The following is a 24987-nucleotide window of genomic DNA, read 5'->3' on the forward strand; positions in this document are numbered from 1 at the left end:
ATTCCCTTTTGAGTATCATATTCCCTGCTGAACATCATATTCCCCTCTGTATAGATCGGGACCTCGTAGTATGACGTTACACGTGGTTAATGTGCGTATACTGTTTTGAAAGTCGTTTAATTAAAGTAGCGTTAGAATAAAAAGACTATTAATTTACTTTTGATCCGTACCGTTTTTGCCGTGTTTAGCTATTGAAACAAGCAGATAAGAAAACAAACGTATACAAATTAATATAGTATGTTCAGTAAGTAAATGAAGCATTGGTAGTGGAATAAAACATTCATTTCCCTTAGCTTCGAGAGATATGAAGATTTGTACACCCTCGAAAAATCACATTTCCCTCGGGCAAAACCCTCGTGAAATATGAATATTCTTGGGTGAACAAATCTTCATATCCCTCAGGAACGGGAAATAAATGTATAATGTTCTCTTTACATTGTATTTTTTAACAAAAAATATCAAATCTGACGCATCTAGTTTTTTAGACCTTAGCTAAATATTTCCTAGGCATTAATTTGATTAAAATCCAGAGATTTACTCAAATTTCACCAAAATCGCTATTTTTGGTTTATCTAGAATGTAAATGCCAATGGTTCATTGGTGTATTTCTATATGTATTTATCTACAATAACAATATACTGTATATAATTTATAATCATATCTTCACAAATCATTGCAAAATAACAGCATTATTTTTTTTTTATTAGCAACACGTACAATAGAAATCTTACCTAGTATAAGAATGACATTTGGCCAACTGTATGGTTCTGATATCAGTAAATGTATAATTTTTACTGGATCAATCAAAATTCCATATCTAAACAGAAGAAATATAAAAACATAATCATCTGAAATATATATATATGCTTAAAAAGTTATCATCCACTTCATATGAACTTAGGTGCCAAATTGTATCATTGGCAATCATACCACATGTCTTTATTTTTATACAAAACAACACCAAAATTAGTAACCAGTATCAATTAATTTTTCATATAACAGACATTTATCACCAGTATGATGCAAAATGTTGTTGTGTTAAGTAACAGTTATGGTTTAACAATGTATAAAGTTCATTTAAATTTGTAATAGCCAAAGGTTATCATAAAGATTCAGGAAATGACACCAATATACCAATACAAAGTTTTTCTCAATGTTGGTTTCTAATGGTGATAATTTTTGCAATAAAATGAGCATTTATTTTCAAGAGTAAAACACTGGACGTTAAGCAACCAACAATCAATCAATCAAGAGTAAAATTTTCAGGAATTGAAAAAATATTAAATCTTCTTGGATATTTGATAAGATCAAAATTGGCATCCAAACCTAAAAACTTAAATTCATGCAACCTTTAAACCCCACAAAATGCATAAAATTGAAATCCCAATATCAGTTATAAATCCATAGTATATGTAAAACAATGTAGAACATGTACATTTAATTGCTTTATCATTGTTATCGGTGTACTCATTTGTACAAAGTTTTTAATTGATCTTTCTGCCTGAATTGGCCTCTTTAATTGACAACATATTGAACTTGAACCCTTTAGGTCAATTTATTATTTCGTGTTTTGCACCCTATTAATTTTTAGTTTAGTAAATCACAAGAAGATTTTTAAACAAATGTTGCATACTAATAAGTTTTTTTCTATTATTTCTAACATAAGATAAAATGTAACAAATCCCCTCCACTTTAGGTCATAATGCTTTCTCTGATTGTACATGTACAAAAGTGACAGTACAGCAATTTTTTTTTACATGCAATGAATATTTATAAGGATATTTCCTCCCATATTAGATTCCTTTTGTTTTATTGTTCTTTAGATTTTTTTTCATATTTCCTAAAAGTAATAGTTATTGGAGGCAATGTTTATCTGAGCATTTTGAAAGATGGATGATTAACGGAGAAGAAAAATAAGAACAACTATATTAACGCATTAAGTTATAAGGAGTTAAACCGATGATTTCATTTGAAAATATGTAATAATTCAAGGCCATAAGGAAATTATTTGGGCTACTTTTAAAATGACTGTTAGTCATGTTAGTGGAGGATGTACACTGATTTGAGATAATCATTACAACAGGTTTGACTTATTCAGAACAATTGATGGAGGATAGACATAAAGTGATAGCCATATGATAGAACATAATCACTATATAAAAATATAAAATAATACACTTACTTTAATATATTTTCCAAAAACAGTCTTGTATTTGCCAATGCCTAGAAAAGAGATGCCTATTGTAAAGATTTAACTGAGGCAAACAACCTTTTTCTCAAAGAAAGCTTCAAGTGATATTACAGCAAACATTTTAAGATTCTTTCGTTTACCATAAACAATCTTTTATTATACCTCTGAAACAATTATTTTTAATTACTGTAAGAATCAGTTCTGTTTTTAGAACATTTTGTTTGTTGAATAATCTGACTTTCTATACTTTCCGATATTAGACTTAGGGGAAATGTTACCAAGAAAGATCAGTTTAATTTTGGCCTAATTTTTCGAAATGTATATTTTCATTGCTCTAACATGTGCAGTGGCGTAGCTAGACAAATGTTGAAGGTGAAGCCCAAATCGGCATGGGGTCTGGGGGCCGCTCAAGGCCCCCATTGGGTCCAGGGCAAATCCCTGGTAGGGGGCCAGGGGGCGAAGCCCCCGGAAGCTCCTGGATTTTAGGATTTTAGACCCACAAATATTAACTGAAAATATTGAATGTTAAGGTGTAGTCAAAAGTATTTTTGTTTGATACAAGTCAGATAATTTTGTGAAAAAATATATATTGTTCCTTAAAGAAACTGTAAAAACCAGGAGATTCCAGTGGGATAAAAAGGTTATATTTGCTAAGACCAGTGTCTCGCCTACTTTAAGAATCTAATAAATGTTTTAAGAACTTTAATGCAGACTGTATGTAACTGGATGAAAAACTAAGTCCATATATAAGTAATATACGGAAAAACAGGAAATATATTTTTTTTAAATTTCCTTCTAGATACTAGCTTTTGATCATAATCAAGCTTCTGTCCAAGTTTGGTAGAAATCCAGGGTTGTTTAGGAAAGTTATTAAAATTTCAAAAACTTTAACCACACAGTGAATATTTCTGGACGCCGCCGCCGCCGACGACGACGGAATGTAAAGATCGCTATGTCTCGCGTTTGTGACAAAAGTCGCAGGCTCGACAAGAACCACACCATTAAAAATTGTTTGGTGATGAGATGTAAACAATATATTCAGGTTAATATAATGGGTACCCAGGTTAGGGCAGGATGGTGCCTTCAAATTAGTTTAGCCCCGCCACATTCGGTATGTGCCTGTCCCAAGTCAGGAGCATGTAATTCAGTGTAATGGTTGTCGTTTGTTGCTGTATCATATTTGTTTTTCTTTCATTATTTTGTACATAAATCAGGCCGTTAGTTTTCTCGTTTGAATTGTTTGTGTGGATATGAATTATTAAAAGAGTCAAAGCAGGGACTTTCTATACTAACTAGTATAGACTGTCCCTGGTCAGAGTCAATCTCTCTCACCAACAAAAAAGCAAGCATAATGTCAATTACTTTATCAATGGACGTCTCCTTGTACGCGTGAGTGATACATCTATAGCCCCGAAAATTGTTCGGTTGTCATCGTATAACGCAGATACGTTTTAACCCTGACACTGAAACTGCGTTGATTCAGTGGTGGATGATTGGTCACAGGCATTGTCAGTTCTGCGTTGCATTGTAAATAGCAGAACACCCTGCAGACACAATATTCGTCTGCTGTAAAAAGAGGGGAAATAAAGCGCTGGTAATGGGAACGAACGCCGAGAGTCTGAGAAGTGATATCAACTCGTTGACTTCTACAACTTTTTGTTTATTTAACCGCACAGTGCCCATTTATTTTCCCCTTCACTTTCTCTCACTCGGAGTCTCCTCTCTCTCATACCTCTAGCTCGTTTTTTTTTAATTTTTTTTATTATGATTTTTTGTTTTTGACAAAACGATGTTGAAGCCTTGGCTTCCGAGCTTCCGCCTAGCTACGCCACTGATGTGAATATACATTTGAAAAATAAGGCCAAAATTAAAAAGATTTCTATAGTTTCTAAATAAATAATTGTTTCCGATGATTGTGTTGTGTATAGGAAAAATGATTATAATGTTTTCTCCAAATTGCACATATTGTAAGCTTGATTTAACTTCTTTCTGTTATTATTACTTGACTGAGTACCAGAATGCCCTACTAAATAGTAGGTAACCGTAAAAAAAATATACTCCAGAGACAAAAGTTGTATAAAAAACATATATTATGTGAATTTGAAAATTTCTTTAAATATACCTCTGAGAGTGGAATAAAACTTTTGCTGCAACTTTTTACTTTGGAAAAATTCTTACTAATATCTACAATTTCCATAACAAGGCTTTACATTAAATTCATAAAATGTTTTCCTCTTCAATCAAAAGGTAACATAATTATCTGAAAATGCAAATTTTTAAGTTATATTTTAACTTTAAGGATTTCATTATCAATAAGGATATCTTTTCATTTGTAAAACATAAAAGTTTATCAAATATCAATGATTATTTCACGCTTTAAAACAGTATTCAACTTGCATAGTAAGTACTTTAGCCCTAATACCGATATTTACATTCATAATTCATAAGTTACTTAAATGATTACATAATAAATCCTGGTGATAACATTTGTAAAATAACCGAATTAAAGTTTTTAATCACATAAATCATATAATGCTAACCACTGTATTTACAGATCATGAATTTTATTAATGATAAATTACATAATTATTTCTAGTCAAAACATTAATAAAATAACTTTAAACAGAGTATATGTCCACTTAAATTATGTAATACTAATAATTGTTGACTTTCAAGATATCAATAAAAAAACACTGCTGAATTTCTTTTTAATATATATTATTTAATGAGTGACCAACAGTGTGATGAAATAAAATCTGGCAAGCAATTGTAAAAATATTTAATCCCAAAATGAAAACATTATATTGCTACCATCATTCTAATACAAAACCGGAAATCTGCATGTCACGTACAGGTGGAAATCCAGTTGAAATAGAACAAAAGAATCGAAGCTCTTTGTTAGAGAAGGCGATAGAATGAAATTCAAAACAGTGTGGCTGTGGCCATTGATTGACAAATTAAATTCATCCATTGACTGGGACAATTTATGTGAACGTTTGTATGTAACGACCACTGCTCACTATGTACTTTTTAAAGACACTTAAACTATGAGGTCACCAAAGGTTCTCAACACCTTAATAAAGTAATTCGAAAAATTAATCAGAAATAACACGATGTTTTGATTTATATCAATTATATAATTCAAAACATAAAGGTTATTCCTGATTAATTTTTCGAGTTATTTTATAATTAAAGGCGTTAAGAAACCTTTGGTGACCGCACAGTTTAAATGTCTATCGTAGGTACGTCGTGAACAGTGGTCGTTACAGACAAACGTTCACGTAAATTGTCCCAGTCAATGGATGAATTTAATGTGTCAATCAATGGCCACAGCCACACTGTTTTGAATTTCATTCTAAATGCTTACTGTAATGTTTACTATAGTAACAAAAACTTTAAAGTTAATAGAAACAAATAAACAACAATTTTCTTTTCAATTACGAAGTGTTTTATTTTAAAAACACCATTTGCATAAATTTTCAATTTACCTATTACAAAGTAATGCAGAAGTTACAATTAGACATCAATTCCACGACATGGGTATATATCAAGTTGGATGAAGAAAATGCATAACCTCCAATTTAAAAAAAAAAATACCACAGACGGAGAACATATCAATCTATTAGTTCAGTAATTTTTGTGTCTGCCCTTCCATTATGTGACTCAAGAAAAAATTCTAAAAAATGGTTAACAATTGTATCGAAAAGAAAAAAAATCGAGTGCACCTTTTTATGTAAGGGCGTGTTTGAGGTTTATATTTTGTCTTTAAAACGTACAAAGCAAGAAGATTTGATATATCATCTAGCTTCAGATTCTATCATTTTTATATATCAAAGCTACAGGTTGACTTTATAACATAAAAAAATCACAGTATGAAAAGATGAAATATATGGGTCAAGTGAAATACCTATCTGATGAATCACAAAAACAAAGTAGGCATTGAAGACCTGTTGGTGACCTTCTGCTGTTGTCTGCTCTATGGTCGGGTTGTTGTCTCTTTGACACATTCCCCATTTTCATTCTAAATTTTATGTGTTCAAATAGCTATTTTTTTACTAAAAGTACTTGACGACAGTCTTTTTAAGTTGGATGATGAAAATGCATATCTTCGAAAAAAAATAAAAAAAATTTGTGTGTGATAACTAGGGTTTATAATAACCACTGAAAATTTTTAGTCTGCCCTTCCACGAAATATTTAATTAGAATATTTTTAAATGTTTAAGAATTTACGAAAATTCCACCTGACAACCGATCAGACAATAGTTTTAAGTTGAATCAAAGCAGACAAGATCATTAACTGATGCTCATTAGCTAGTAGATACATTTGTCTTTTAAAATACAACTGACATATAGGGATCGTAATGGTGCTATGTGGATAAATTTATTGGTTTTCAAGAGCAAAATTGGCAACGCGTCATCCCTACAATGTCTTCCATTTCTACGATTGTGAAAATGAACTGGTGTAATGGGGAGATAATTTTGACAAAGTAGAATCCTGACTGCCTAAACATGCTTTCATCCTGAATATGGATGTAATATTTGCTGCTGAACACTTAAGAAACATTTTGCCTTTTTAAAAAGCCCTTTCTAAAAATTAAATCAATCCAAAAATGATTTATCACATGTGTATGTGGTTTTATAATCAGTAGGTTAAAATATACGGTGTAAAAAAATAAGGTTAGTATGGTTTATATATAAAGGTAATTTTCAATCACTCTTTTAACTGTAGTTAAATTGTGTTTTTATATTTTCTTTCTAGACTGCATAATAGTTAAAAATTTTACTTGTTAAATACATACCAGCAGTAAAATACATAGGTTCAACAATCCTCTGTAGTTTGTAAAACCACTGGCTGTGCTTAACAGGGAATCAGCATGCTTATGTATCCTGCAATTATATACCCTTCATTAAAATATAATATATCTACAAAGCTGTACATAATTATTTTAAACATCTAAATGTCCATGACAATGTACAATATATATAAATTAAAATAAAATTACAAATACTGGATACAGTAGCATTGCCACTATTCAAAGAACATATATATGGTAGCTGTATGGATTAATTATAAGAACTGTTAAAGTTAGTTTAAAAAAAAAGCTGAACATATATTTTGTAACAGGAATGCATAACAAATTAACACTGAAATTAGCAGAAACAGTACAGTTAACAATAGAAATAAGAAAATATCAATGATACCACTACTGAGGGTCAATGAAGAAATCTCCCATATTTTAATTGGTCAAAAGAGTATATTATGAAGGTAAAAATTTACCTATGATTTTTTTTTAAATCTACATTGTATACAAAATGCAGAATATTATTCTAACAAAGAAATTATTGTGATATACTGATTACATGTGTCCTGTGAGATACCATATGATTATTCATTATTTCCAAACTCTTTATTACATCTACTTTATAAAAAATTAGTGTTGAGCCATTTATGAGGATCTCGGCAAGGTTTACAAAATAGATATATAATAATGGCCTAATATTTTAATGAATAAAGAAAAATAAGCAAAATTAATGAAAAAGAAGAAAAGAGAAAATGAGCAAAAATGATTTTAAAAATAGAGAATACTGGGGTGCAAAAGTATAAAGAATAACTGTGGAAAGTAAATAAATTAGGCGATACAATATTAATACTGATTTTATACCAAGAATAAAGAAACCATAGAATAACAGATAAAGTTATTTAGTGTGATATTATTGATATATAGGAAATTTTACAAAATAAGTATTTTTTTTTTTAAATAAAGTGCCATAAAAACTTAAAGAATACAGAAATGAACAACACAGATATCTTATGAATATCCAGACCCACTTTCATGAATTCATATATTATATGTACCATTTAATTTTTATACATGTACATGTACATGTATATCATGTATATATACAGAAGAATTAAAATTTTATAAATACTTTAATGTATTTCTCTCATTTATATCATAATAAACCTGTAAAGGTGATAAATATTGACAAGGCCATATATGGCAAATGTAATGTGGATGACAGGTACATGCAAGGGGTGTGTCTAATACATGCACCAAAACATGCATCCTTCACATTAGATTATGATATTGCAACATTAAACAGTATTTTTTTTCAAATATTTTTATTAGCAAAGGCTGGCATTTATATTGATCTTGCAGTAACAAGCTGGCTGAAAAGTTTGCCACCGTTTTTTTTTTAATGATTCAAGTATTAGTGTCACTGAAAATCTGACTTTGTAAAACTTAAAAGTTTGTACATGTTGTTTACTGTAACATGTTTGAAATTATTGGCAAATAAATAAATGCACTTTCCATACAAAAAAAGTGAAACAACTATAGCATCTTCCTCAGCTCATATTCATAGTAATTTTTCTGGCTTGGAGAAGCTGTAGGTGTAAGACGGTATTGAAAGATAATTCTTATTCATTTTGACAATTTTTTTGGAAGGAAAAAAAAAATTTACAAAGTTAATAAAAAATTAAAATGTTTGAAAATTAAACTACATTTGTACATGATAAAAATTCATAAGTACCCTCATTTTTTAATTAAATGCAAATGGACATGATCATGGCTAAACTTAAATAAACATGAAACTATAGGATAAATAATTATCGACTTACTCTCCTTTACTTTTTTCATTATTTCCATACATTATAAATTCTGGTTCACTCAATGTTCTTTTGAACCAATCAATGCTTTCCATAAGAGAACTTCTTCTTCGCTCAGTATGATTCTCAGATGTAACTTTTTGTTCTTTTAAGCATGATTCACAATGTTCTTTTTTGTTTTTAATATTGTCATGATTATTGTTTGTTTCCTTTTCTGATGATTTATTTTTGTTTACATCAGTTTTCCTTTTCCTTAGGGATTCATGATTAACACTTTCCATGAAACTATTGGAATCTGCTGCTGATGCTGCTTTGACTGTTTGTGAACATTCCTCTTCAATCAGCATTTTGATTTAGTGCAATGACAAGTCTCAGGCTAGTAAGTAGTATAATTTTGAAATGTTACTCTTTTGGATGTTTCTATACTAATGGGCTATCAGATTTAATGCATTGCATGTTTTGATATAAGAATTAAACATACACCAATCAGGTAAGAACTATTCTATTTTTAACTAATCCACGAGTGAACACATCACAGACCACGAACAAGGTCAATGTCAACAACCTAGGGTTGGGGGAAGGTTTACAACTGTACCGGGGTTGTCTCCTCGGTAAAGAAACAAGAAAATAACTCACGGTTTATCTGGTTGACTCTTACGATCTGTAAACTCTTCTTTATAAATGTCTTCAACCTTATTCATACTAATAGCCCGGCGAAGCCGAACATTTTTCGCTGTACTTTTTGTGGAACCACTTTTTGTTGCCATTTTCCGCTTTAGTAACTTGTCGCTTACAACAAGCTAAAAATTAGTAAACAAGTTGATTTGTCATTTGTCTGCCAGTCTTGTTCTTTTTCTTAAAGATGTTTGTTGTAGAGCAAAAATGGTAAAATGGATATCATTTGTTGTTAAATGATTTATTCAGCTATCATATGGGCATTTATTTTTACATGCTTAAGCGATCACGTTTGCGGCGAAAAAGATGAAGACCGAAAAGACAAACATTGAAACGACAGATGGTAATTTTAATATTTCAATCATGACCTAATATGTCCAGGATATTTCTATTGATCAAGATTATAAACCCACAAAACCTCATGATTTCAATTTTATTGGAGGAATGAGATATTTGAAGGATCCATTTTTAGGCAGTGATATCAAGATAATAAAAAACTAGTATCTACTCCTTCATAATTTGTATATTGTAGTTTGTCTTTAATTTGTTGCCTAACCATTTATTGTCAATGCGTTAGTGCTAATTTAGTTATCTTATCTTATCTTACACAGGCACTTGTCTAAGATCCTCCCTAATATACCTTAATATAACAACGTATATAGATAGGAAAACAAATTCTGAGACAAGTGCGTGCGAGTCTATACTATAGAATCCTTACTGAGTATAGACTATGTCTATAGGAATCTGTTTAGTGAAGCAGATCTATGTGTTATGATTGCTAAATGAGACAAGTATCGACTTCCACATTAATAAAAAATATATCTCAAGAAAAATGACGCCCTATCCAGACAAATGTTTACAAAAACAAATAACGCAGAAGATAAAAGATTTTATTTATCAATCATGACCCCATCACTGTTTAAAGATAATTGTACATGTACTGATCACATTTACAAGATTACAATCCCAAGTCTTAACCTGATAGCAAAAAACAAAAATGAGGAGATCTATGTGGTATGAATTCTTAAAAGCTATCCACTATTTATCATGTTTATAGACATGCTAGAAACAAATGGAAAAGGATGAAAATAACTACAGGTCACTGTAAAATTTCCTCTCAAGGTTAGAAATACTACAATGTTAACACCATACAATTCACACTTGAGTACAAACTAGCTGTGGGACCTTAGCTTTGATAATAGTTGTTACATATTTTGAAAATGTGTAGACACTATGATCATGATGACCCACTGTCTTGACTATGGATATTATGGTACTCTGCAAAATGTGAAGAAAAAAATATATATCACAAAAAGATGCAAGGATCCTAACCATATAATTATAGTACAACTTATTTTCCAAGAACATGATGAATCATAATACATGGGGGAACATAGAAGTGTACATAGCATGTTTTTGATTGATTAGAATCTAATTATCTAAATGATCATCTCTATCATTTGTGTAAACATATTTATTTGATGAAATAAATAGATATTAATGAAGCAAAAAGTGGATGCAATTGGATAATTGTCCTGCCCAGCATATAGTTCTATATGTTGTTGATGCTAAACATTATGCAAAAATCAATCAATTATTCAATAAGTTTCTGTATTTATCACATCATAGTCTTTTTGTTTAACATCATGAACATAGTGTAAATATTTGGGTCATCATGACAGTCATTTTGAACATGCAGTAAAAGTTATTAAGGTTTAGTTTATATTCAGGTCCATATGAATTTTTTGCTAAATTGTATGTTTTAGATTCCTTTCATGGTCTGCACTATTTTTTCACCTTCAGAGTAGATGATGCTTATATTTGTGTCATTTTGACTCAGTCTTTGTGTTCGATATCTAGTGAAAGTGTAATGCTACAAAAGTGATATAGGTTTTTCTCAGTCAAGTAAAAAGAAAACGTATGACGTCACGACCCTATGTCTATGATGTCTTTGACCATGTTGACCTTGACTAGAAAAACAGGTCAAAATCATGTTTATAATATGAATATTCCGAAATGTTTTTCTTACAATTAGGATTTTTTTAAATGAGTAAGCACTGTGCTTTTCTCTAAGTACATTTCTATTTTTTTTTTAATTCTATAGAGATGAAGAGGAAAATTGAACTTATTAAAGAGGCATTAAGTGATGAAGATACACATATCTCAACTTACCAGAAATTTGCCATCAGCTATGGAGGACTTGTGAATAATGATATCAGAAGTAAAGTATGGCCAAAGCTGTTGGAGGCAGATATATCAGACATTTCACCCAAGCCAGGTAAAACATTACATTGGATTACATGTATTACATTCTTTTGCTAGAGAATAGTTAACCTGTAAAACTATATATTTTATGAATTTTATTCACCATATCAAAAATATGAAAATTATTTACATTTATCGTTGTTCAGTGATTTGTTGTATGACCTGTCACAGAACATTTTTCTATCAATCTCCATAAATTTCCTGATTTTTTTGGATACAGAAATTTACCTGATGTTCCTGTCTGTGTTGTTTTTGCATGAATCAGGTCATCAATTAGAATTTGGACACAGTGATAAGACTCAAATGCATAAATTATAATTGTTTTTGTCAAGAATGAGAGTACTTACAGAGTATTATACTAGACAATTCAATAATTAATGTATCTCACTGTTCTGTCATTTAAACATTTCAATTTCAGGAATTTGTATGAAAATTATTTTTACTTTTAGATCATAGTAAATAATTCCTTTTTAAATTTATTTCTTATAGTAAACTTTTTTAATCAAATTTTTAATTAACTTTGCAAATTGCTTAAATTTTCATGAAATTTTTACATTTGTCTATATGACTTTTGTTTTTAAAATTCTACAACTCAGAACACATCTTGAGATAATTCTACCATATTTGGTTTGCATTTGGTAAAAACTAATTATTGACTTTGAAGATTTTCAGTTTTTGTTAATCCTTTGTAATATGAATACAAGCATATCTGTTTCGGTTGTTTTTATGCCTTAGATATAAGAAGATGGTCTTCTCCACTACTGAGGCAAATGCAAAAATACTGTTACCTATGTGAATAACAAGAGACATGGATAAACATCAATGTAATTGTAATAATAAAATGTCTATACTAAATGTCAAGCTCTTATTTATAATCATCTAGAATCTATAAAAGTTAGAAATAGATTTGACAGATACAATCAAAGTTCTGCTCTCAGACTTGGGACAGAGCTCATATGGATATATTGGACAGGGTTAAACTAGTTAAATGATATCTCAACATTCTCTCTTTTTATTCTCCATTAGAGTTATAACAAAATGTACATTACACAACACATATTGACAATAAGTACCGGAAAACCTTTTAGAATCTAATGTTAGTGAAAAAGATCAGATGAGTAATAGAGAGAAAACTGTAAAAACAGGTCTAAAAACAAAGGATTGATTTTTTTTTTAGAAAGTTCAGTCTTAGAGGGCCACAGAGATTACAATCAGGTTGTGATGGATGTAAACAGAACTCTTAAAAGATTTCCACCTGGTAAGATTACCTACTAGCATTGAAAACTTCATGATGTTTCACTCACAGTAAGTACAGCACAAGTCAATTGAAATGAATTGTCACCAATAGTATTTGTAATATTCTGTCTGAGTTGTAAAAAATTTTCTCACAACACATTCTTTTACTACAGGTATGGATGACGATGTAAGATTAGCATTACAGGACCAGTTAATTGACCTTATCATGAGAGTTTTAGTTAATCATGAAGAACTTCATTATTACCAGGTAATATTTTCAAAATATGAAGATGTTGTATGATTGCCAATGAGACAACCCTCTTCCGAAGCCCAAATAAGGTAGATGTAAGCAACTACACAAAATGTATAGGTAACCTCACTGTTTTGAATTTTTTTTTTACACTTATTGAAATCATTTACATATTTATTACAGAAAATTTCATGTAAGGTAACTTTAGGTCGAAAATTACTGTCGTTTAAAAAAGACCGGCGAAAAATACCAAAGTGATATATATTCACTCATGAGTTGAAAAGCAAATTGACAAAGCCATGGAAAGAAAAGAAAACCAACAGTAAACAAATAACAGAATACAAAACACAACATAGAAAACTTACACCAATCCCACCAAAAACAGGGTGATCTCAGGTGCTTTGGAGGGGAAACATTGAATGAAAATTATATAATTATAATACCTCATAACAATTCATTGCTGTATTTGATTGTTTTAATAGAAATGGCAATTGTTATTTTGTTTCTTTGTTAGGGTTACCATGATATTTGTGTGACCATTCTGTTGGTTGTAGGAGATGATGTTGGGTTTGCTCTTATGGATATATTGTCTTTAAATCATTTAAGGTAGGTATTAAGTATGATTTTTTAAATTTATAGATATGTGTATCATTTAACAGAATGTGACTTTTCAATCATTATTATTGACAAACTCACTGATTCACATTATTGTCATTGATTAAAATCTTGCAATAATCTCTTAATTAACAGTACCTGGGCTGATGGTCATAAAACTTTTAAGTACAATTATCGTATTCAAACTCATAAATTAACCAGTCAAAATACTGCAATAGGAGTTTTGATCACACATTTTGCACGCTTGAGTTAATAAATGTGTAATGTTTTATGAAGGACAAGATGCATAAGCAGCAGAAAATTTTCCCTAAAATTCATATAATTCTTTTGAAACTTCTTTGGCTTATCTATGATATATACCTTTATAAGTAATTATGGAGTAGATGACCATAATGAAATTGCTGTTAATTATATATATAATTTTACATGTATAGATTTTCAAGTAATCACACATTTTCCATGATTGTTTGGGCGCATTGCATTTGCGCCAATTTTTGAAAAATCTAAATCTTTCATTCCATTTGTGACACCATGTTATATTTCATTTGCTCCAAAAATAAAAACTTCATTTGCACCATTTCACAGGCAACAGACAACAGAAAACTTAAATATTGATTGCTCTATCAAGAATAAGATTTGTTTCTGCAGTATTTATATGTATAATTGAGTGAGTTAGTACTCATTTCTTATTCAAAACTTAGGTTTAGAATTATTTATCTTTATTGAAAAGCACTTTACGCCCTTATGGGTCAATGGCTTAAAACATGATGCATGGTACATGTGGTATACAGTTTACAAATAAACAATGAAAATAAATAATGCAGACACTTTGTACTATAATCCTTTTTTTTCTTTAAATCAATATATGAGAGATTCAAATAATATCAAGGACTCCCTGCCCTCAGTCGTAGCGACTTTTTTAAAAAGGAGCCTAATTTATTAGTGTCCTTTTTGTTTCAGGTCTGAGGATAGGTTTTAATTTATCTATATCATTTAACTCTGTTTTGAAAAACCTATTTTTTTAAACTTATTACCTGTATTTACCTGTAATAATGGCACAAATGAAAGGTTTCATTTTTGGCGCAAATAAAATGCCAATTGCACAAAAGCAAAGCACCAGATTTTTTTCATTAGTTAATCCTTAAGCACATTGAAGTACAAAAACTATCATATTTCTGTATCCCTTAATCATTGTAATCTGATGTGATGTTTGTAAACATTTAGTCCTCATTGCTTGTGATATAAAATATATTAGCACAAATGAGAAGGACATAAATTCACTACATGAAACATTGCAATGCACCATGGATGATGCTACATTAATTTTTTATAAATTTTAATGGATTCTAAAATAAGATGTAGGAAAATATGTGCCATTACAAGGTCTTAACAGCCCCTGTAGATAACAAAAAGCCTAATAGTAAAAAGAGTTGCATTGAAATCTTTATGTTTTGTCTTTCGGCAGAGATTTTATGGATTCTAATATGGACAGAACAAAACACATGTTAAATTATTTATATCCAATTGTTGGAAGATCTAATCCAGAGCTCAGGGATTTTATGGAAAGGCAAGTATTTGATTATATATACAGTCGACTCTCGTTATCTCGAAGTCAGCCGTACCAGAGAAATATTTCGAGATACACATAGTTCGACTCATACGAAAACCGAAAGTTTGACAGAACAAGGGACACAACTCTTGCTTAGCTTGGTAAAGCTAAAATAAATCCGATTGAATATTGGAAGGGGATCGATATTCTGGTATCAGATCGATGTACTTGTATGTCAAGGTCTTTCATTATTATAATAACATTAATTTTACTTTTTCAATTGTTTCAGTTACAACCTTTTCCTATGGCTTTTATCCGAGAGAGTAATTTTCAATGATAGTTCCGTTATTCAGGTCGTTTATAGTTGACAAAATTGTTTATTCTCGGATACAAGAGACATTAGAAAATTTAGATTCCTCTTCATTTTGTTTTACTTCACTCTTTCTTTTCGAAAGAAAATACAACAAGATTAAAGACGCCGATTGAGTAGTTTTTAGGTGATCATCAACGGAAGTCATAATCCTTACTTTATACACACCTAAGCTTATTAGTGTAAATCACAATAAATTGTTTTGTAAACATTTTAAATACTTTTTCATGAACATTAACAATGCATCACTAATTATTTATAAAAATTCTATAAAAGATAATCTTAGGTAAACACTTGTGAAAATTGCATGTCATAAATCAATACAGTGGTCAGTGACTGGAAATTTAATTACACGTGTATTGTCAGATTAACTCTTCAATCCATTTAAATGCCGGAGGTCATGTTTTGACATATGTGCACTAGTTCGAGATAAATAAGAAATTTTTAATGCTTTTGTTAACCTTGGGATCGTAAATTTAGTTCGACTCAACCGAAATTTCGACTCATCCAATTTTGACTCATCAGGAGTTGAATTACATACGATTATATGGAACAAAGTTCTGGACCACGTGAAAACTTCGGCTCATCCGAAATTTCGAGTCAACCGAGTTCGAGACAACGAGAGTTAACTGTATTATGAATGTCCTTATATACTAGTATTTATAGATGTCCACTTGTGGATCTTTAGAAAGATCTAGTATTGTCCCCTTGATTGATTGGAAATTGCAGTCTGTGTGGATTCTATCCAATAACATGTCATAACATGAGAACACTTGTTCCAAACCCTTTCAAATTTTACCATGTTCTTGTTAAGGAAAAAAGTGAAGGTCTTGAGTTTTCAAATTGTACCATTTAGGAGTTATGGCCCTTGATTCTTTAAAGAAAGGCACTTATAAATGTATGAAGAACATGTTTTGCTGTCATTTTAAAATCCCTTTGTTTGCATCTCCACATGTGTAGTGTACTTCAGTTAAAGCATTTGAAAGACCTCACACTTCTAAGCATGATTATAAAGGCACAAAGGAAGTGTACTTATAATGCAACATTGAGACTTGTCTTGATGTCAATAAATCAATACATGTACATGTATCAGGATTTTTTTTTAGGTCTGAGGTGGGAACAGTATTCAGTTTAAGTTGGCTGATAACATGGTTTGGTCATGTTTTGGATGATATTAGACACATTGTGCGGTTATATGACTTCTTTATAGCAAATCACGGCCTGATGCCAATATATCTGGCTGCTGCTGTGAGTATTTCTTACTTTGATATTTCATCAAAATAATAGAATTGTATTTGATCATATATGTTATTTGCATTTTAAGACCAATAAAAAGCCATGACTACTGTGGATTCATTATTATCATTCGTTGGATACTAATTTTTGTGGTTTTTGCTGGTAGAAGTGAACCACGAATTTAAATGTTCAACGAACTACAAATTTTCTATTAGGTTGTATGCAGACTTTTTAAATAGACTTATTAAGAAGGGATATAGTTACAATACTGTTGTCAGGTCATTAAAGATTGCATATTTTGGCGTTAATATTGATTCACTTATAGGGTCTTTGCATCGGAACTAAACACATTTATTATTAATAAACCAGTTGTTGGCATGACACGGGTTATGTTCTTCTCATATATGTTATGATGGTATGATGCTAAACCCCTCACGGGGAGGATTGTGCCTGATATTCATATGATGAAGACATAATTTTTCAATCAGTTTAATTGAGGTCCGGAGCTGGCATGTCAGTTAACTGCTAGTAGTCTGATGTTATTGATGTATTATTGTCATTTTATTTATTTTCTTTGGTTACATCTTCTGACATCAGACTCGTACTTCTCTTGAACTGAATTTTAATGTGCGTATTGTTGTGCGTTTACTTTTCTGCATTGGCTAGAGGTATAGGGGAGGGTTGAGATCTCACAAACATGTTTAACCCCGCCGCATTTTTGCGCCTGTCCCAAGTCAGGAGCCTCTGGCCTTTGTTAGTCTTGTAATATTTTAACTTTTTGTTTCTTGTGTACAATTTGGAGTTTAGTATGGTGGTCATTATCACTGAACCAGTATATATTTGTTTAGGGGCCAGCTGAAGGACGCCTCAGGGTGCGAGAATTTCTCGTTGCATTGAAGACCTGTTGGTGACCGTCTGCTGTTGTCTGCTCTATGGTTGGGTTGTTGTCTCTTTGGTACATTCCCCATTTCCATTCTCAATTTTATTTTGCAAAACATCGAAATCAGAAATCCATGAAAAGGCAAGTTTTCTGCAGTCAATGAAAATTGGTACCCATGAAAATAAATGAATACACAGTAATTAAACTGCAATAGCTAAGATTGTTTTCAACACCTACTCATTCTAAGGAGTATTGTGTTCAGTTAAGACAGAGTTACAATATAAAAAGCTCTCAAGTTGAGTTAGTCCTTCTAGTTAAATTTACTTTTGTTTTTCTTTTTTTAATATGTGTGAATGAGTTTTAAATTGAGTGGATTCTCAGTTTAAGTAAAGTAAAATAATAATTGTTTCTATTTGTAAGATTCTGTTGCACTTGACATGAATTTGAATGCAATATTCCTTGCTACAAAACAAAAAGTGGTATTGATGGAAATTATCTATATTGACGAATCATGTGCAATGAATTATTTTACTGATCTCATTGACATTTTGTGCAAGTATTGGAAAAGCCAGTTCTGTTGACTTTTGGAAAAGCAAGTTCTCTTCACTTTTTGTCTAAGCAAGTTCTGCTCGATTAATTTAGAGTTGAGGAATTTCCCTCATAAAACAATGTTGTATTCTTCATCAGGATTGAATGGGAAACAGAGTTAGTGTTCATGATTTAACTTATCCATTCAGTGCTAGGAAATTATCGAAATATATCAAAGGAATTGTGCTTTTAATGTTTGTTTTTATCAAAAATGTACTATCTTCTAATTTTTATATTATCTCTTTCTCTCTATATTGCATTTTACAGATTGTATTGTATCGGAAAGAGGAGATTTTAGCTAGTGAATGTGAAATGTGTGTTTTACATTGTTTGCTGTCTAAGATCCCAGATAACTTGCCATATGAGAAGTTAATCAGTGATGCTGGTGACTTATTTTTACAATATCCACCCACTCAGTTAGCTAATGAGGCCCTCTTAGCTTATAAAAAGAAAAAGTAAGTTAACATTTGATAAACGCTTTGCTTTTAAAGCTAATTTTCTATAAATGCAGAAATTTTTGTGATGTTTCTTTGATTTGTTTGCAAAAATTGCATGAAATCTCATTAATCAAATGCACTAAGGGAGGGTTAATTAACCATTTATCAATCATTAATCAAATGCACTAAGTGAGGGTTAATTAACCATTTATCAATCATTAACTAAATGCACTAAGTTAGGGTTAATTAACCATTTATCAATCATTAATCACACAGACTTCTGTGTTGGCTGATTGAAATAACAAATAGATTTGACAATTTTGAAGTTATTTTATGAATATTGAAGAAAGGATTTTATACTTTTGATTAATTAATACTAATTAGTACGTTAATAATGAATATAAGAAACATTTTTGTCTTATCTTTGCAGTGACGTAATTAAAGGAAGACGGGTACAGAAGCAGAAGGAAAACTTGAAAGCAAAGAGATATCACCTGTCAAAGTTGTTCACACAAAATGGTTCTAATGTACTAGTGAAAGTAACAATGTGGACGTTTATAGCATTAATGACTGCTGGAATGTGGGCCATTATTAATACGTACAGAGAATTTGATTGATGTATCAGGTTGTAGGAAATATGTTTTTATTTATCAGTAAACAGCATTGTAGAGATACAAGGCTTGACAAATCAGAAAAAGAAGATAGCATTACTTTTCACTTTTGGTTAAATTTGAAGAAATGAAGCAAACATGAACAATTGCTCAGAATTTTAAAAAATTGAACTAAGAAACACTTTAAACATTGTGATTCACGTTATACATTTAAGTAGTACATATTTGTTACTTTTCACTTTCAAACAGTATTTTTTTCTCACATTTTTAAATGAAAGAATGTTTTGTTATCTCTAGAATACTGTTGTCACCTTTTCTATAAGAGGTTGAATATTGTGATAATACATTCTGTTAGTGAAAGTTTGTTTTAAGAAATCTGATGAGCACTGATAGTAGATTTCTGAAAATTTATTAGTACAGGGTAGCTAGAATCAATATTGATGTAAACCTTAGTATTATGTTTTTTTTCAATATTTTCAGGTAGCTTTTTCTTATTTGGATATTATTTTAAATAATTTTTTTATCGGAACAACCATGGAGATACACCTCAGTTTGTTATAAATCTGTGTTTACATTTATTTGCATAATATATCATGTGACTTTTTCTCAAAAATTAATTTTGTTCCCATCCTTTGAAATAGTACATGATGAATCAGTGCTTAAAATTTAAAATAAAAATGATGCAATGAATGAAAATAAGTTAGAGTTAGTTATTACATATGAATAAATTAATTTTTTTCTTTAACACATTCCTTGTTTTACCCCTGAATTAATTTGTGTTGGTGTATTGGAAGTTTTCAACCATAATCTCATTTTACAAGATATTATGCCATTGACATATGTTGTACATGTATATCTACCTATCAATTTATTTCTAATCTTAGAAACTTTGCCCAAATGAACCAAAAACAAAGTTATTCTATTGACATTTATTTCAAAGCAAATCTTATGAAACAACATTATTATTGCTGTTACTTTTAAAGATGAAACAACATTATTGCTGTTTCAAATGTGCTTGAAAGGGTCATTTGCTGCAAAAAGGAATGATCAAACTTCTGATCCACTTCAAGAATCAAGATCATAAATGGCCAGAAACCACTATAAATGGTCATTAGTATAACTGTTAAGGATATAAAATATGCATTAAAAAAGATAAAGTATTTTCATAGTGTCCACCAGTGCAACTCATTCATAAAAAACTTCCAAGATTGGTCTACAGCAAATTTTAACCATGTTTATGTTTTTTCTGAAGCTCATGATGATAAAGAGAAACTGTAATCAGCAACAGTGGCCAGCAAAATACTTGTCAACATGACCAGAATTATCTGATAACACTGTAATATATGTCCCTTTTTAGCTCACCTGACCTGAAAGGTCAAGTGAGCTTTTCTCATCACTTGGCGTCCGTCGTTCGTCGTCTAGTTTAAAAAATGTGTCCGATGACCTGGCCATCAAACCAAGATGGCCGCCATTGATAAAAATAGAACACAGGGGTAAAATGCAGTTTTTGGCTTATAACTCAAAAACCAAAGCATTTAGAGCAAATCTGACATGGGGTAAAATTGATTATCAGGTCAAGATCTATCTGCCCTGAAATTTTCAGATGAATCGGACAACCCGTTGTTGGGTTGCTGCCCCTGAATTGGTAATTTTAAGTAAATTTTGCTGTTTTTGGTTATTATCTTGAATATCATTATAGATAGAGATAAACTGTAAACAGCAGTAATGTTCAGCAAAGTAAGATTTACAAATAAGTCAACATGACTGAAATGATCAGTTGACCCCTTTAGGAGTTATTGCCCTTTATAGTCAATTTTTAACCATTTTTCATAAATCTTAGTAATCTTTTACAAAAATCTTCTCCTCTGAAACTACTGGGCCAAATTTAACCAAACTTGGCAAAAATCATCTTTGGGGTATCTAGTTAAAAAAATGTGTCCGATGACCCGTCCATCCAACCAAGATGGCCGCCACGGCTAAAAATAGAACATAGGGGTAAAATGCAGTTTTTGGCTTATAACTCAAAAACCAAAGCATTTAGAGCAAATCTAACAGAATTTAATTGTTTATCAGGTCAAGATCTATCTGCCCTGAAATTTTCAGATGGATCGGACAACTGGTTGTTGGGTTGCTGCCCCTGAATTGGTAATTTTAAGGAAATTTTGCAGTTTTTGGTTATTATCATGAATACTATAATAGATAGAGATAAACTATAATCAGCAATAATGTTCAGCAAAGTAAGATCTACAAAGAAGTCAACATGACCAAAATTGTCAGAGAACTCCTTAAGGAGTTATTGTCCTTTATAGTCAATATTGAACAACTTTTCGTCATTTTTGTAACTTGTACAAAAATCTTCTTTTCTAAAACTATGGGCCACATTTAACCAAACTTGGCCACAATAATTACTAGGGTATCTATTTTAAAAAAGTGTCTAATGACCCTGCCTGCCAACCAAGATGGCCGACATCAGTAAATACAGTAACAGGTGAGCGACACAGGCTCTTGAGAGCCTCTAGTTAAAATAACAATTTTCATTATTTTAGCTCACCTGGCTCATATTTGTTCTTAGACAGTTAATCATCTCCTTCTTGAACCTGTGAGTGACTTGGCAAAATTGAATTAAATTTTCACAAGTGTTCCTAGAAAAATTCCTCATTTTGTTCTGATTGGATGAAAAACAGGTTACTCTTGATTTGGAATTGTTGAATTTTAATATTTCATTTCCTCTAAAGCTTCAGGGCAAAATCTTTTCAAACTTTAAAGGATAGATTTTAAGGAAAACCTTTACAATATTCCTCATTTCGTTTTAATCAGGTAAAATACCTGGTGGCTACAGTGGCACATAGGTTTTCTTTGAAGCCTATGGGAAATGCGCTTCAATTATCTCCTCTTTAACAAAGAGGTAAAATTTAACCAAAATTTGCAGGAATATTGTTTTGAAAGGTGTTTAAAATGTCTTTTCATTCTGATTAGATAAAACATGACAGCCAAAGACAGTTCTTGATTCTGATGTCTATTTTGTACTTTCTTATTGCCAAATCTTTTCAAACTTTAAATGCACGATGATGGTGTACCCTCTACTAAAGTTCACCAATTCGTGATTGGTGATTAGGTGCCATACCTGTATGGAAAAATTCTAATTTCATTCCATTTCGATGAAAAGCATGACTGCCAAAGGTAATTCTTTATTCAAATTTTAAATTGCTTCTCTGTAACTACAATGCCATATCTTTTTGAACTTAATTAGAATGTCATGGTGAGCAATAGTCTATCTACAAAAAGTCCTTACAGACAGAAACATAGTCCAGTTGATAAACAAAACAAGATTTGGGCCCACAAAGTATCCATTCTACGCAAATCATTTTTATTGCATTGTACAAATTTTATGCATACATTATTATGTCAAGGTGAGGGATATAGGCTCCTTGGAGCATTCAGGATTTTTTATGGCACTTTTATGGTTTCAGATTAAAAAAAAATGATTAAGTAGAAGGTACACAATTTTTTGCTGCCAAAAAAAATCAGTCCAAGAAATTTATACATATGCTGGTACATGTATTCACAAATAGATTTAAAAAAAAATACTACATATATATATTGAATATCTTTTAGCTTATCTTACATGGACATATCCAGCCATTTTAAAAAGGGGGTTCCCAACCCAGAGTAAATGGGGGTTCCAACTATATGCTCCCATTCAAATTCAAATGATCGTCCAAAAAAAAGGGGGGTTCCAACTCTGCCCCCCTTGGATCCGCCAATGTCTTAGTTGTCATTTACATCACAAAAAAATATCTATATGGGTTTAAAAAGAATGTATCCAAAAGAAAAAGAATGACTTAACTGACTTCATTTTATGATGGATGTCATTACTTTTCAATGTGTGACCATGCAAAAGAGATTGCAGTCTCCTATATTTTTCTTTTGGTCTTCTGATAGAACCTAACTTTATATGATCACTGCCCAAAGAATTTTAGTCAATTCTTTAAGAATCGTTGAAAATGACTTATTTATTGAAAAAAAATATAAAGCTCGTATTCCCTATATTTTGAAATGTGTATGTCAATCTGTGTATTTAATATGCAGAAAGAAAATTCATGTAAAAAAATCATAGAAATTGTGATATGCTGTTGGAACTTTTTATGAATGTAACATTGTTTACTATTATTTGTGCAATATATATGTATATTGTCCTGTTATTTGAGGAAATAAAAGAATTTAAAAACCTTAAAAATGTTGTTATAGAAGTATTTTCAAAATAAATTACTACAGATTTACATAGCCTTGCTTGTCAGGAAATTTCATTATTAAAAGAAACTGATGTAAATGAGGATATATTCTTTCAATTGATTGCTCCATTTTATTTGCTTATATACATTGTAGTTTCTGAACATTTATCTCAATTAAGATGATCAGTTCAGTATTTTATTTTCAACATGAACCTTTGAATTTGGTCAGTCTCTTTTTAAATCAGTGTACATGTTGAATAATCTTTGAACAGTGTCTAGTACATGTGTCTACTCATTGTTGTGCCTTCTTACCTGTCAGCATTCATTAAACTGCAGGTGAAGGCAATATATGTTACACTTAATTTAAGCTAAAACAAGAAGATACAATTCTAATATTTTAGCAACATCCAAATATGAACAACATCCCACATCCAACAGACAAATAACAATGAGCAACACATGGTATTGATAGCATGACTTGGTAAAGGCACAAAATCAAGAGAATATACCATCAAGTGGTGTTTTGTTAGGTACATGTATTATTAAAGACCTCTAATTCAGTTGTTGTTGGTTTTTTTCCCCCGTATATATATTACACTTGATTGTATTTTATTGTTTTGTACATAATTAAGGCCAGGGACTTTTAAAGCTGACTTTGCAGTATGGGTCATACACATTGCTGAAGGCCATACAGTGACTTATAGTTTTTAACATCTATGTTACTCAATCTATAACAGTTGGTGCAAAAACTGCAAAAAAGCAACAAAATATCTTCCAAGGAAAAATGCTGTCAGGGGTCAATTGACGATTTCCATCATGTTGAATTACCTGTAGATCTTATTCCTGGAAACATTTTTCAATATATATTATTGCTCTCTATCTATTTGTATATTCCTGCGTAATATTTATTAAATGAAGAAAAATGGTAATTTACTTGGTTGACAATTTCTGCCATGTTCGACTTAATTGTATACTGTACTGGCCTAATTCACATTTATGTTTACAGTTTCTCTTTATCTTCAATGGTTTCTTCAAAAAATGAAAGATTGATATAAAGCAAGCTAGTGGTAGGTAAATGATATTTGATATGCATTGGCATGTCTTTATTTGCATGGAGATAATTTGCCTCCTTCCTTTAGTCATGGTCTATTAATTTTAAATGTTTTGCATAGTATACAAGTTAATGTTAAGTTAGGATGAACCAGTAAATCATAGTTAATCATATTTGGTATGCAGTTTTAT

The 24987-nt window shown here is 30.8% G+C and overlaps 2 protein-coding genes across 5 annotated transcripts in view; one reads left to right on the forward strand and one right to left on the reverse strand.

Moving 5' to 3' along the window:
• Positions 1–9599, reverse strand: part of LOC143079694 (diacylglycerol O-acyltransferase 1-like) — a 28029-nt gene extending 18430 nt beyond the window's left edge. The window contains exons 1-4 of one of the 2 annotated variants that reach the window (XM_076255189.1): positions 9438–9599; positions 6991–7078; positions 2183–2223; positions 732–817 (exon numbers count right to left, since the gene is read on the reverse strand). In XM_076255189.1, coding sequence (XP_076111304.1) covers positions 732–817; positions 2183–2223; positions 6991–7078; positions 9438–9568 — 346 coding nt within the window. In that variant the 5' untranslated portion in view covers positions 9569–9599. The other variant, XM_076255188.1, reaches the window with a different exon arrangement.
• Positions 9374–23750, forward strand: LOC143079695 (TBC1 domain family member 20-like). Of its 3 annotated transcripts, none has more exons than XM_076255192.1 (9): positions 9374–9412; positions 11581–11754; positions 12919–12999; positions 13151–13245; positions 13742–13833; positions 15308–15409; positions 16868–17009; positions 18733–18920; positions 19333–23750. In XM_076255192.1, exons 2-9 carry the CDS (start codon positions 11583–11585, stop codon positions 19517–19519), a joined length of 1059 nt encoding a protein of 352 aa, XP_076111307.1. In that variant the 5' UTR covers positions 9374–9412; positions 11581–11582; the 3' UTR covers positions 19520–23750. The 3 variants fall into 3 exon arrangements, with proteins under 3 accessions (XP_076111307.1, XP_076111306.1, XP_076111305.1); XM_076255191.1 differs by lacking the exon at positions 9374–9412 and adding an exon at positions 9661–9819; XM_076255190.1 differs by lacking the exon at positions 9374–9412 and adding an exon at positions 10454–10598.
• The last annotated feature ends 1237 nt before the right edge of the window (positions 23751–24987 follow it).

Source organism: Mytilus galloprovincialis, chromosome 6, assembly GCF_965363235.1.
Source record: "Mytilus galloprovincialis chromosome 6, xbMytGall1.hap1.1, whole genome shotgun sequence".
NCBI lineage: Eukaryota > Metazoa > Mollusca > Bivalvia > Mytilida > Mytilidae > Mytilus > Mytilus galloprovincialis.